We start from the raw sequence: 13,129 nt of genomic DNA, 5'->3' as shown, positions 1-13,129 counted from the left end.
ATTGTAAAAAAGTACAGCCAAAATATGTATGTATGTAAATGAATTGCTAAAAAATTTGGCAAAACGAAAAGGCATACGAAAAATACCAAAAATCAAGAAAAAATTTAGGTAGTCAAGCTGAGGTACTTGAAAAGATTACTCAAATTGCCAGCATGACAAATAATGCTTTGCTTCTTTATGGTTGACATATGCGACACTTTTTGTGTTCAAACAAAAAAAAAACATTAAAATTAAACAAACGAATGAAGCAATGAGTGCTCTGGGAGGTTGGAACTGAATGAGCACTCAGGCGAGATCGTACGTGGCGTGTTGGCAATTATTATGCACCTACACAAGTAAACAAGTACATATGTATGTGTGTATGGATGTATTATTTTTCAAATTTAACGGAAAAACATTTCAGAGCAACCATATTTATTTTATCGCATCAGTATGCGCAGCGTTGCATGATTTTAGGCGTAAATGCTTATGCGCAAAAGTTCCATTATGCCAACAAGAAATTGTTTTGACCGTAAATGAAATGCATCAATTAAAAAAATCGTTGAAGCGTTAGAAGGTAATTAATGCTCGAATTTTAATTTGTTTTAAGGCGAACTTAGCACAGTGTGTAGGCCACTCACTGAGTCAGCTGGGGTCGTTGGATCGAATCCCACTGAAGAAGTGTGATGAGGAGATGTGGGGATCTCCGAAATAGCAGCTATAACTTCTACCATTTATGAATTGTGGTTGCTTTTCCACAAAAGTTTTCATTAAAAACCGCCTCAAGTTAAATAAAAATGTTGAATTTTATATGTGGAAATAAAACAACTTTTCGTAGAAATGGTATAGAATTCTTGAAAATGAATATTTTTCGATCGGAAAACTCTGGTTCTCTTCAAGCGACTTCCAATAACAAACCCAATTGAAATATTGAAAAATTTGTAATTTTATCGCCTTATTCATAAAAAATTATATAGATTTATAGAGCTCTATGACATTTTCATACAAATTTTCGTTAATTTTTTAAGCTTGCCTACATGCATATGTACGAAAATTAGACTGGTTCAAAAAAATTTAATTTTTTTTTTAAAAAAATAAAACATTGAAATTTTAATAATTATTCATATGCACATACATACATACATACATACATATGCACAACATGCAAATGCATTTTGACTACCTATTAAATACAGAAATTTCTTCTCTTAATTACATACCTACTAACATGTGCATGTGTAAACATTTCCCCATAGTATCGCCGAAAACCTGCTCTTAGCCGTCAATGACACAACAGCTGATATTTTGGGAAATGATATCAATGGCACTGAGTAACATTAACCCACTCTCTCTTTGGTAGTCCCATTCGGATGCATGTCATCATCGTTTCAATTTTTGCAAATGCTTTTCAACTCGAGCTATACATATTTATCACACAAATTGAATTTAAGGATTTTGTTGTTTTCGTTTGTTGTTTGCCATGTCTATGTCACATTTCAAATGTGTCACCGACGCAACTAAGTATTTTTAATTTCTGAAATTGCGAGAAACCACGAAAATAGCGTGGCTTAGTTGTTATGTGTGATATTTTGTGTTTTGACAGATCCATTTGTACTTGCCTTGAGATTTGGCTAAAAAAACGTCACTGTTGACATTTAAAATATATGGAGAAATAAGGTAATTGAGTATGAGAGAAATAGGTTAAATGTTGTTTGGCAATACAAAGTGATTTGGCGGCTAAAAATGAAGTATGTATGTACATATGTTAGGGCGGGTCAATTTATATGGTAAATTTTTTTTATTCCAACCAAATTTGCATGCGATTTTCAAGCTTGTCAAATTGAAAAGACTAGATTTTTTCATTGCGGCATTCCAATTCGCCGTAGTGTCATGAAAATGTTTTAAAATTTTTATAAAATCTTGTTATAATGACTTTTTTGTACGAGGAATCCATTTCTGGGCTTAACTTTTACCTAAAACATCCACCAGAGGGCCCGACATTAAAAAATTTCACATTTGCATACGTTTTAAAAGAAAAGAAAACCATCTATGTATATTTAAATTTCCCTTGAATTTTTTTTACAGTTATTGCAAAAGTACAAATAAAATTTGCTGACATAAATCCATACATGCACATCGTCACCTGAAATGCAAAAGGACGTAACAAACATCGTCGATGAAATACAAAAAGTCGTAACTAGTAAAAAATCCAAAGTTCAGTTTTTGATTGACATGATGAGTTTCATCGAATTAAAAAATCTCATCTCATTTTATGAAAGAAACAAAAAATATTCATGACATTTTCCATTTCAATTACGTTGTTGTTACGTCTCTTTGCATTTCAGGTGACGATATGTATGTATGCACGTCAATATAGCCTCAGTTTCTTAGCATAGGAATAACTCTGCCAAATGAAGAGAAAGAAGATGTAGTGCTGGCACCTCATCCAGCCTTAGGTTTTAGATATATACCGATTAAATAGATTAAATTGAGATTAAGGTGCTAGAGTTTGAATATATTTACTTAGGTGTATTTTAAGCTGATCTTATAGTTATCAAAGCGGCACTTTAAATAATACATACTGAAGTGAAAAGTGGGTGAGCCATTTGCTCTATTCATTTGGAACATTGCTGAAAGAGAGGGATCATTCCACTTCAATAAAAAATATGATAAAGTCTCGAATTAGATCTGCTTATTTTTATGACGACCACGGCGAAGGTTTAACTTACTAGTGCCTCCACCCAGATGAATCGCGAAGACTAAGGCTGACATCCCCTCCATCCAAGAAATACAATGGGCGAGGCAAAGTTAGGAAAGCGCAGGCCTTTTGGATGTTTACTACTTATATTTGGCACAATCCCCCATCACTACTCTTCTATAAACGCTTTGATAGCTCTAAGAGCTCCACCCTGTTGAATGGTTACAACACTGAATGCAGTGGGTTAGATGAGACCGAGCTCCCAGTGGACGATATGCGAATAGAAATATATGCAGAACATGTTCAGATGAATGCATGCCTAATGAATGAAATTCACGGGATCAGTCTCTTAAACGTCGCATATAAGGTACTAAATAAATACATATATAGAACATATTGTGTGAAAGGATGAAACTAACCGTTAACAAACTCATTGGCCCTTATCAGTGTGGCTTTAGTATTCACCAAAGGCAAAATCTTTGGAAAAGACCCGACAGCACGTAAAGCAGTTTGTCTTTTTAAAGCGATGTCTGACTAATACGGCTATGTAAAATGACGTTAAGCAACAAAGAATTGAAATAAATTGAGTCATAAAACATTTAGTTCTCAAGCTACCGAAATTTATCGAATCATCGAAGTTTATAGTTATCGAAATTTATCGAGTTATCCATGTTTTTTGAGTAATCGCAGAGTCTCGAATTAATCAAATTGATCCATGTTTATTGAGTTGTCGAAACTTATAGACACAGAAAATTAGTTGTCCAAATTTACAGACAGATTAAGCTATAAAAATGTATGCGATTATCGAAAGTTGTCTACTTAAAAAAGTTATAAAGCTATTGATATTTATTGCATTATTATTAAAAGAATTTATCGAGTTATCGTAATGCATGGAGTTATTTGAAATTATCGAGTTATCGATATTTATTGATATACTGAAATTTTTGGAACTACAAAAATATATCGAGTTATCGAAATTTCAAGGTTATTCAAGTTAATCGAGCTATCACTGCTTATCGAATTTTATTATGTTACCAGAGTGTAGCGAGTTATCGAAATTTGTCGATAGCTTTCAAAAAATATGGAGCTATCAAAATTAGCCAAGCTATCGAAATTTACAGAGGTATACAAAGTTTATCGAGTTATCGATCCATATCCAGATATAAACATATCTGAGTTATTGAAAATTATCGAGCCCACGGAATGCACAGTTATCGAAAATTATCGAAATTAGTTGAGTTATCTAATGCTGTTGAGTTATCAGATTTTAGTGTTTTTGAAGTTAATTGAATTATCGATTTGTATAAAATTATCGGAATTTTTCGACAAACTGAAATGTATCGGGTCAATTCCAAGTCCTCCGAAATTCCTCGCAGAAATTTTTGCCGGTAAGTAATTTTGTACCTTATAAGGCTAACAACGTGCCAAGTTAGAAAACCTCTCCAAGGGTCTTAAAAACCTAGAAAACGGTGGAATTTTGACAGTAACTGAAACATAATTAAAAGAAAAATTGTTCACACAAAACGTACTCCACAGAGCAAATTAAACGCGAAAAGAGTGTTAAATATTCTCTTAAATATGAAATCGCAAATAATAGTCACTTAAAGCTAGCGTCATGCAGAAACACTTCACAGTTCTTTTTTCTAATTTCAAAAACGTTTTTATTTGCAAGCTGTGTATATTTTTTATTATACATATTCAATATAATAACTCAATATAATATAATATGTGTTCGTAATTAATTCAGCAAATTCGAGTATTATTTATAAAATATTTACTATCATCAAAATCTCCGCAAATAAAAAAAGGCTACATGACTAGTGCCTACATAAATTTCAATGAAATAAATAAAAAATAAATAGGTGTCTTTTGCTACAATTTTGACTTCGCTGATCGGATTTCGTTTAAAAGCGTGCTTAGGTCGTAGGTGATTGCTTGATGACTGTATTGCGGCGATACGGGATGAACTTAATTCATACATATGTAGATGCATATGTAATATATAGATTTTGAGTTGCTGTACTATGGCTAGGTGTAGATGCAGGTGCAGGTTGCGGGTGCAATTTAAGGCTATAAGAGGTTTTGGTTTGGATATTCGTTTCAACTATGACTCTGTCTAAAATAAAATAAGAGAAAATAGAAAAACAGAAAAAAGTAAAAATTAAAAAATCATATTGGTAAAAATTCAAAAAACAAAAAATTGTACCACATAAAAGTTGAAGGGTGAACGACAAAGGAGAAGCAAGCAAACTAACACACTGAAAACCACAAACAAAATTACTTGCGGGCGTAAGCATCTAGAATAGCGGATAGAAATTAGCATCCTTTAGTATATCGAAAGTATCCACCGTGGTTCTGGTTGTAGTTGTTGGTGTAATTGATGTGCGCGTAGCCACTGTTACAGCTGCGCTGGACGTCGCCTCGGTTGGTGATGATATCAAAGCATCGGCAGCTGTTGAAATTCTCGCCTCAATCGCAGTGCTCTCATTTCCTTGCTGTAGCGGCGAACCCTCCGTCGAAGAAGGAGCACTAATTAACTCCTTTATGTCAGGTGTCTCAGAGCCAATGGAGCTTGCTGGCGTACAAATGCTGTTTTGTGGACTCAGCGTCGCAAGCGGATTAATGCTCGCCGTACCGGGTGTGACGGCTGCCGAAGCCGTTGGTACATTAACCGATAAATCAAAGTAGGGTGCACGCTCATTCAGTTCGCTCGCTAGCTCCTCTTTGATGTCAGCAGTTGCTGCTGCACTGAAGCCATCTTTTGTCTTCTTGCGTTTCTTAAGCTTCTTTTTGTTGAACGCGCCGGCGCAATCTTGTGTTAAGTCATCTAAGGCTGATTCCACTACAACACTGCTGCGCGGTGAGAACAGACTGAGGCTTTCATCGTTGGTCAAACTATTTCTAGAGTTGCGACGCGACCGCGATTTCGGACGCTTAGGCGAGTTCGCTTCCATTTGTACGCTGCTGTTACGTCGACTGCTGAGCTGACTCTCAGAGTCATCTTCGTCCTTTGCATAGTATTCTGTGCTATTATTTCGAGAATCTTTACGTAACTTCTTTTTACTTTTCTTTTTCTTGGGCTTATCGACGGCCGTCGTTGCTGGCTCTTCCTGCTCCATTGCAGCGCCCGACCCCAACCCCAGCGGTTCTGCTACTCCATCTATGCACTCCTTTTCTTCTGGTATAGTATCAGCGGCTAATTGATTTTCATCTGCCACATAGCAAACACCTTCAGAACCTTGACTGAATAACGTAATGCTTTCACCACCCAGGCTGAATTTTCTCAGGTCTAAGTAGTTGCTACCAACCGCATTGGCCTCTGTTTCGACAATGTTTTCGTCCGCTTTATTAGCATTCACCTCATCCTCATCGTCAATTTTGAAATTCTTTCGCCAGTTGTATTCTCTTTTCGGTTTATAACTCAGATCCACTTCCATGTCCAAATCTTCAACGCCACTACCGTGCAGCTGTGGCATATACCCATAACGTGTGCGCAAGCGCGTCGATTGCCTTTCACACTCACTGGCATCGCCCAAATAGCGCAACTCATGCTCACGTCGCTCATTTTTTATAAGTTTCAATGCTGCCTCACCTTCTCGCTTTCCCTTTGTACTCTTCTTGCGTTCACCATCGCTTGCGGCGCTCATGTCACCCTCACTGCCATCCGTTGCACCCGCATTATTCAAGTAGTTATTTTGCATCTCCTTTAAAATGCTATCGTAATCGCGTAGAATACCCGATTGCTTACGGTTTTTAATAGCCTCATCGTAGATCTCATCAATAGCCGCCGAGTCTGAATCATAATCAAATACGTTCTCTCCAACAGCGTCGCCGCCGACGGCCCCTTCTTCCGCAACGAATAAATTCTCATCGCCTAGCAGCTCATCAATATTCTCCACGTGCTGCCAATCGTTTGCCTCCCTATCTGCATAATGATCCATTTCGCGTTCTGCTTCCTCGCACTCTGATTGCTCGTGATGTGACTCGTCCGCTGGGCCACGTTCATTGAAGTCGCATATGTCCTCGTCTATTTCATCTTCTACCTCCACTACGGTTTGTCGTTCATCTTCGCTGCCGTCGGTTTCCTCTTCTTCGCCCCCGACGTGACGCTGCTCTCCGGCTGCTGCTTTTAGAGCGTCTACAGTGAGCGCAACACTTGCAGCCCTTTCTTCTGTGAGTAAACTGAGCTGTTCAAAGTCTTCGCTGTAGTAATCCTCTCGTATCCAAGTGCGTGTACCGCTGGGAGTTTGTACTTCGATTTGTGAGACAAAAACGTAGTCATCGTTGGGATATTCCTCAATCGACTGCTCTTGATTCAGCGAGAAACGGCGAAAGTGGTGATAGTTTTCTGGCTCCACTTCGAAATCCTCCTCAAGCTCCTGCAGCTGTATTATAACCTCAGGTTTCTGTATCAATGCCGAATCGGAAGCTCTGCGTTCATTGTCTAGAAAACCCGCATTGAGATAGCGCGAGAATTCTTCGAAATTAAGACTTGGTTTTGCAAGACTACTTAAGGTATCTTGCAGCTCACGCTTCGTCGCCTCTTCCTCGATTTTAGCAACCTCTTTAGCCTCTACTTCACCAAGTGGGGAACGACTCTGACTACGCGAGCGCTGAAACTCCGCGTTCATGCGTCGCAACTCATCGTATTGTGTTTCTTGGTAGTCTCTTGATGCGGAGCGTAACTCTTTAGGTTTTGCACCCAAACGTTTCGCATCTGTGACCAGCTCCGATTCCGAAATGAGCTCAGCCAATATTTTATCCTGCACTTCGCGCCGCTCGCTCTTTTCTGCTTGTGTCTCTGTAGCAACTAGCGAGGGTGATGGACTACGTGAGCGTCGGAAGCGTGCTGTTTGTTCGCGCAGCGGCGCAAATTCACTTCCAAGATCTAAAGACTCGCCCACGTAAGTGGAGCGCTTGAATCCACTCGTCAACATTTCATCCTTAATACGTTGCACGTCGCCCCACTCTTGTGATATGGTGCGATCGTAATCGGGTGTTGTCGGTGAGCAGCGCAATTGTCGCATATGTTCGTCGAGTGGCAGGCTGTCAAGCTTGTTTTCATTTGCATTACCAGCCGGTGAGATTGGTGTAACGGTACGCAACTCTATTTCTTCACTCGCATTATTCAATTTACGCAAAGCCTCTGCGTCCACTTGTCTCTGTTTCTCAGCCAATAAGCTCTCCATTTCTTCACTGCTTTTAAAAAGTGTTCTATTTTGTGATGCCTCCAGATTGAGTAACACTTGAAAGGAAGACTCCTCATTCGATTGTTGCGCATGCATACTCACCCGTTTGGGTGATATTGAACGCGATGGCGTACGAGATCGTCGGTCATGCTCGTCTTCACAATCGCTCAATTGATCTGTACCCATCAAGCCGACGCGTATGTTGCTCGGCTCTGGTGTTCGCTCGCGTTCGAGACGTCTCATGGGCGATTTGGAACGTGAACGTTGCAAGCGTAGTGACTCCACTAAACTGGTCATATTATCGAGCGAATACTCATTTTCCGCATTTCTAATATCTGACTTCTCTTTTCCGGGATCTTCATCAAAACACTCTATAGAAATTATCGGTGCAGTAAACGACCTTACGCCCGAGCTGGTAGACGCATCATCTGCGAGCGTTGATACATCCATGTGTAACTGCTGGAAAAGTGCATCATTTTGTTGAATCTTCTTCTTGCGGCGCTGCTCTAAGCCAGTTCGCAAGTTCTCTGGCGTGGGAAGTGGCGAACGAGAACGCGAGCGTGAATGAGAGTGCGTTCTATCCACGCGCAACGACTCCACTAACCGACTCATGCTCTCTTTGGAGTCTTCTTCCATCGGGCTTGTGGTATTATCGGCTGCCTTTTCGATCTGAACTTCTGTGGGGCTTGTAGGATTTTCGACTGCGGGACTTGGCGTACGACTTACGTTTACATCCAAACCGAGCTTTTCAATTACTTCATCATTATGTTTAATACGTCTTGAACGTCGCGTTTCAAGGCTACGTTCCAGATTGTCCGCGGTGGGTAGCGGTGAATGTGAGCGCGATCTCGGTCTATTGCGTTGCTCTTCCACCAGCAATCTCATCTGATCGCGCGCACTTATATCCTCAGTTACACTTGCGGAAGACTCAATCGACTGCTNTGCGTTGCTCTTCCACCAGCAATCTCATCTGATCGCGCGCACTTATATCCTCAGTTACACCTGTGGAAGACTCAATCGACTGCTGATTTGTTTTTACCGCAGACGCTGCTTGCAGATTTAGTGTTTCAAAGAGTTTATCATTTTGTTCTATCAACTTTTTGCGACGTACCTCGACACTACGCTCTAGCTGGGCGCCCGTCGGCAGTGGCGAGCGTGAACGCGACCTAGATTGTCTTTCAACACGCAAGGTTTGCACAAGCAAATTCATTTCGCGGCGGGAACTATCTTCCGCACCTTCTGTATTTACATTTGGTGAATCCGCAACAACTTGCAATTGTTGGCCAATTGTTTGAGACAATCTTGTGCAGTCATTCTGCAAGGATTCTATGAAATTTACTACGTTTTCTTTGGTCAGCTCTGCCTCCATTACACTTTCGGTATCATCGTAGATATCGATAGTGTTGGCGTTACTATCCTGAGGTGGCAAAAACTCTACATTCTTTGGCGCGGGTGTACTCGGTTGAGAATTCGCTGGCGAAGGCTGTCGTGAGGTGGAGCGTGAACGTGAAGGATTCATCGAGGCCGTGAAATCATAGAAATCGCTGAGGCCTTCCATTAGTAGGCCGTATTGATCGCGCCAAGGTGCAGTGTCTGGCGCGTGGTTAACAGTAATGGACGGCGTGGTAGGTGTTGTAGGCGTGGTTGGCACTTGCGGCGATATCGTCTCATTTGTTTTGTTCCACAGTTCTTCATATTGATCCATTTCATCGATACGTGGACTGCGACGTAAGCGAGGAGAGGCCGATTTGCGGTCGATTGGTGATTGGGATGCGGTGTGAAGCTAATAAAGCGAGAATTTCAAGCGTATGCGGATGTGCGTGATTGTTTGAAAATGCGTATGAAAGAGAGTTAAAAGCAGAAGCGTGTTAGGACTAGCGCTATAGAGCATTACAATAGTAAATGGTACTCTAATGGGTAAGAGGTTAAAGTGGTTATTTTATTTGTAAGACTTACGTTCGTTTGAATATCATTGCGAGCTGCCTCATCTGACGCTGGCTGCTGATCGGCAGTTTCCTAAAAATAAGCGCCGAAGTTCAGACATTTCCACTTCACTTATCTTCGTAAATTACTCACCTGCTCTTCCTTGGTCTGTTGCCGCTGCAAAACGCTAATGGCTTCCTCATTTTGTGTGTGGCTAGCTTCCTCAAACGCTAACGCTTTCGGTTCATTTCTGGCATTTACATCTCGCCCCTCCTCCTTCTCCGTAGCAGGTGACTCAAGTTCGATTGCTTCCTCATCGATTGACATTGACTTTTCACGCTTCCAGAATGGCATATCTTTGTAGTGCTCTGGTGTGACCTCACCCCATGGATTTGTATTCGCCTCCTCATCCAGCATCTCCAGCGAACCTCTTATGCCGCTTTCACTCGGCTTGGCATCCTTTGCTGGGCTACGCTTATGTCGCCGGCGTGGCATCTTGACTTTCAATAACGGCTCACTGGCATACTTGATTGGCGTGAAATCAGCATCACCTTCCTTCGTCGGTTTCAACTCTTCCTCCTCCAGTGAGGTGAACATTTTTACTTCCTCCTCACGTGAAGCACGCGATTCATACGACGAATTGGAACTACCGCTGGAACGACGTTTCTTGAATGCACGCCTACGTCCCGAGCCATCTTCACGCACCAAAGGACGCTGCTTGATGCCATCGAGCGAGCGGAGATAATCCTCTGTGTACTGTTGGGATGCGCTAGTATCATTATCTTCACCGCCATCGGGCGCTTGCCGCTCCAACTGCGTAATTTGTACATCGATTGTGCTATGTAGTTCGCCATCTGCATCGGCGCCATACTCGTCGGAGTGCTGTGCGCTCAACGAACTCTGCGGCTCAAAAGACGGAGTATCATCGGATATACTCTTGAAGAGCAGCGGCTTCGTTGTCAACGAATATGGTTCATTGCTGGTTTGCCCGAACTGTGTCTTCACAGTTTGTGTCAGACGTTCGCCGGTGCTTTCCGAATTATCAGAGAGTGGACTCATTGTTTTCCTCACACATGGCTCTTCCAACAGAGGCGATTGTGGTGCGCTCTCTGTGGCAGATAGACGCCGTTGTTTCTGCACAGACTCGAGGAGTTCCTCCATTTCCTGATCGGCTTCGAGAAACTTACGCGCATTCTCTTCGATTAGTCGCTGTCGCTCGACACGTTCATGTGTGGCTGCTTCCTCAAAGTCGCGCTCGCGCAACTGACGGTCACTCTCGGCGTCGAGTAGTTGCATTATGCTATCCAAAGTCTCCGTTTCTCCTGGCTCGGTTTGTTTATGGCTTGCGCGTATTTCATTCGAAAACACACGCTTTTGCTCGTCCTCTAGCTCGTCGAGTAGACTTTCAGGCTCATCGCTGTCTTGTATATCTTCTTGTTCTAGTATTAATTGTTCTGCTTCTCGCAGTCGTTCAGCTTCGAGCAATTTGCGTTCATTATTAGCAGCTTCCTCGTTTTCTTCTTGTTTATGCTGCTCCAGCTCATGTTGCCTTTCAGTTTCTAGCAACTTGCGCGTTTGCTCTTCAGCTTCTTTCGCTGCACTCACTTCTGTCGCCTTTAGGAGTTCTGCTTCTTTTTCAGCACGTTTACGCTCTTCTTCCTCCGCATGCTTTCTCTCCGCCTCTGCCGCGGCAGCTCTGCGTACTTCCTCTTCTGCTTCTCTCTTCATGCGCGCCTCCTCCTCCGCTTCTCTTCTTCGCTCTTCCTCTTCGCGCAGTCGCTCACGTTCTAACAACTTGCGTGCTTCCTCTTCTGCTTCGCGCTCCTGTTCTTGCCTTTTCTGTTCCAATTCACGCGCACGCTCTGCTTCTAGCAACTTTCGCGCCTCCTCCTCTTCCTCAGCAGCTTGCTTGCGCTGTCGCTCTAGCTGCGCTTCAGCCTCTGCCAGTTGCTTGTGTGTTTGTTCTTCAATCTCGCGTTGTCGCTTCAATTCCGCCTCTATCTCCCTCTTGCGTTTCTCACGCGCTTCGGGTGTATTCTGCTCAGCTGACAGCCGATCGTTTTCCAATTTTTCAGCATCAACTCGAAATCCATCCTTATAGAGTACGCCGTCTTTCATCACCTGCGTACCCGTCTGTAGTTCTTTCGCCTCAGCTTCAGCTAGCTGGCAGCGCATACGCTCCTGTAGACGCTTGAGACTTTCCGCATCGTTTTGGGTGGTGGCCATATGACCGCAGCTCCAGTGATAGAGATGACGTACGACATAGAGGAATTCCAAGGCGCCAGCGTAACCGATCAGCACTGAGAAGAGCAAATCGCCGAGTTCAGGTAGAAGATCGTCAGCCATTTTAGCGGTCGTTATGCGTTTGAATTTTCTTTTAGATTAAATGCTACTAGTGACCTGTTTTGCCGTAGTCTGGTGCGCGGCGCTTTTTACAGTCGCGCGTTCTGCAGAACTATATGTCTGCTTTTAACGACCTTGATTTTTTNTGTCAGCCATTTTAGCGGTCGTTATGCGTTTGAATTTTCTTTTAGATTAAATGCTACTAGTGACCTTTTTTGCCGTAGTCTGGTGCGCGGCGCTTTTTACAGTCGCGCGTTCTGCAGAACTATATGTCTGCTTTTAACGACCTTGATTTTTTTCGGATTTCAGTATTCGACACCAACAATTTATTGAGGTTTCAGAAAATCACAAAAAATCAAAATAAAAATCAAAAACGTTTGCAGCTACGCACGCAATTTGCTTGGCAGCGGATTTGCAATGCCGTCAGTCGATCGGTCGAAACAGCCAAAGGCGATGCGGCTAATTTATCAAACAAACAACTATTTATTCACCACCACTTGAGTGATCTGCCGCAGATAATTCGTTTAACTGTTTAAGCAGCAGTCGCTTCGAAATACAGAGAGATTCTGCTCTTAAAAGAATATGCCTTGCTGAGGTGCGCGCGAGTTAGTTGCGCGATTCGCTATGGCCGCCAGCAAATCGTCACTAGAGACACCGGCTGGCGCGCTGGCTGTCTGTGCTAGTCTTCACCGCTCGTCGTTTTCGCCTGCTCGTGCGCGTTAATATTATATAAATTTCACCACACTAGCCGCACAGTTTTACTGATTGTGTAATTCACCAAATGAAAATTTTTTAATTCTTAATTTTTATGCACAAAATTTTGCATTATTTCTCCGCAAAATATACACACATTTGCATATTATATATACACTTTATTTTATATTTGCGAAAATTCAAGTGCGGGTACCTTGGAATTTCTTGGCACAAGATATGAAAAATATGGACGCAATTTATGTGAGCACCAGAGACAATAAACACCCGCGCCGTGCCGCGCCAC

General features: G+C 42.1%; 1 protein-coding gene across 1 annotated transcript; it reads right to left on the bottom strand.

Annotated features, from left to right (window-relative positions):
• Positions 1-4,701: 4,701 nt before the first annotated feature.
• Positions 4,702-13,123, bottom strand: LOC108378257 (trichohyalin-like). The gene is made up of 6 exons (XM_017634544.1): positions 12,420-13,123; positions 9,943-12,266; positions 9,823-9,882; positions 8,867-9,649; positions 4,884-8,772; positions 4,702-4,793 (listed from the first exon to the last, which is right to left on the bottom strand). Exons 2-5 carry the CDS (start codon positions 12,133-12,135, stop codon positions 4,975-4,977), a joined length of 6,834 nt encoding a protein of 2,277 aa, XP_017490033.1. The 5' UTR covers positions 12,136-12,266; positions 12,420-13,123; the 3' UTR covers positions 4,702-4,793; positions 4,884-4,974.
• Between the last annotated feature and the right edge of the window lie 6 nt (positions 13,124-13,129).

This window comes from Rhagoletis zephyria, unplaced genomic scaffold (assembly GCF_001687245.7).
Source record: "Rhagoletis zephyria isolate East Lansing unplaced genomic scaffold, Rhagoletis_zephyria_1.1 Rzeph_scaffold_13684, whole genome shotgun sequence".
Classification (NCBI taxonomy): domain Eukaryota; kingdom Metazoa; phylum Arthropoda; class Insecta; order Diptera; family Tephritidae; genus Rhagoletis; species Rhagoletis zephyria.
Note: the sequence above shows the minus strand (reverse complement) of the source record. Positions and strands in the feature narration are given on the sequence as shown.

What these genes read in the sequence shown, in the direction of transcription:
- LOC108378257 (XM_017634544.1), bottom strand. Translation starts at nt 12,135, where the DNA reads ATGGCTGACGATCTTCTACCTGAACTCGGCGATTTGCTCTTCTCAGTG. An exon ending in AACAGACCAAGGAAGAGCAG is followed by an intron (nt 9,883 to 9,942) that starts GTGAGTAATTTA and finishes GCTTATTTTTAG; the next exon opens with GAAACTGCCGATCAGCAGCC. An exon ending in CGATTGAGTCTTCCACAGGT is followed by an intron (nt 8,773 to 8,866) that starts GTAACTGAGGAT and finishes AGTGTAACTGAG; the next exon opens with GATATAAGTGCGCGCGATCA.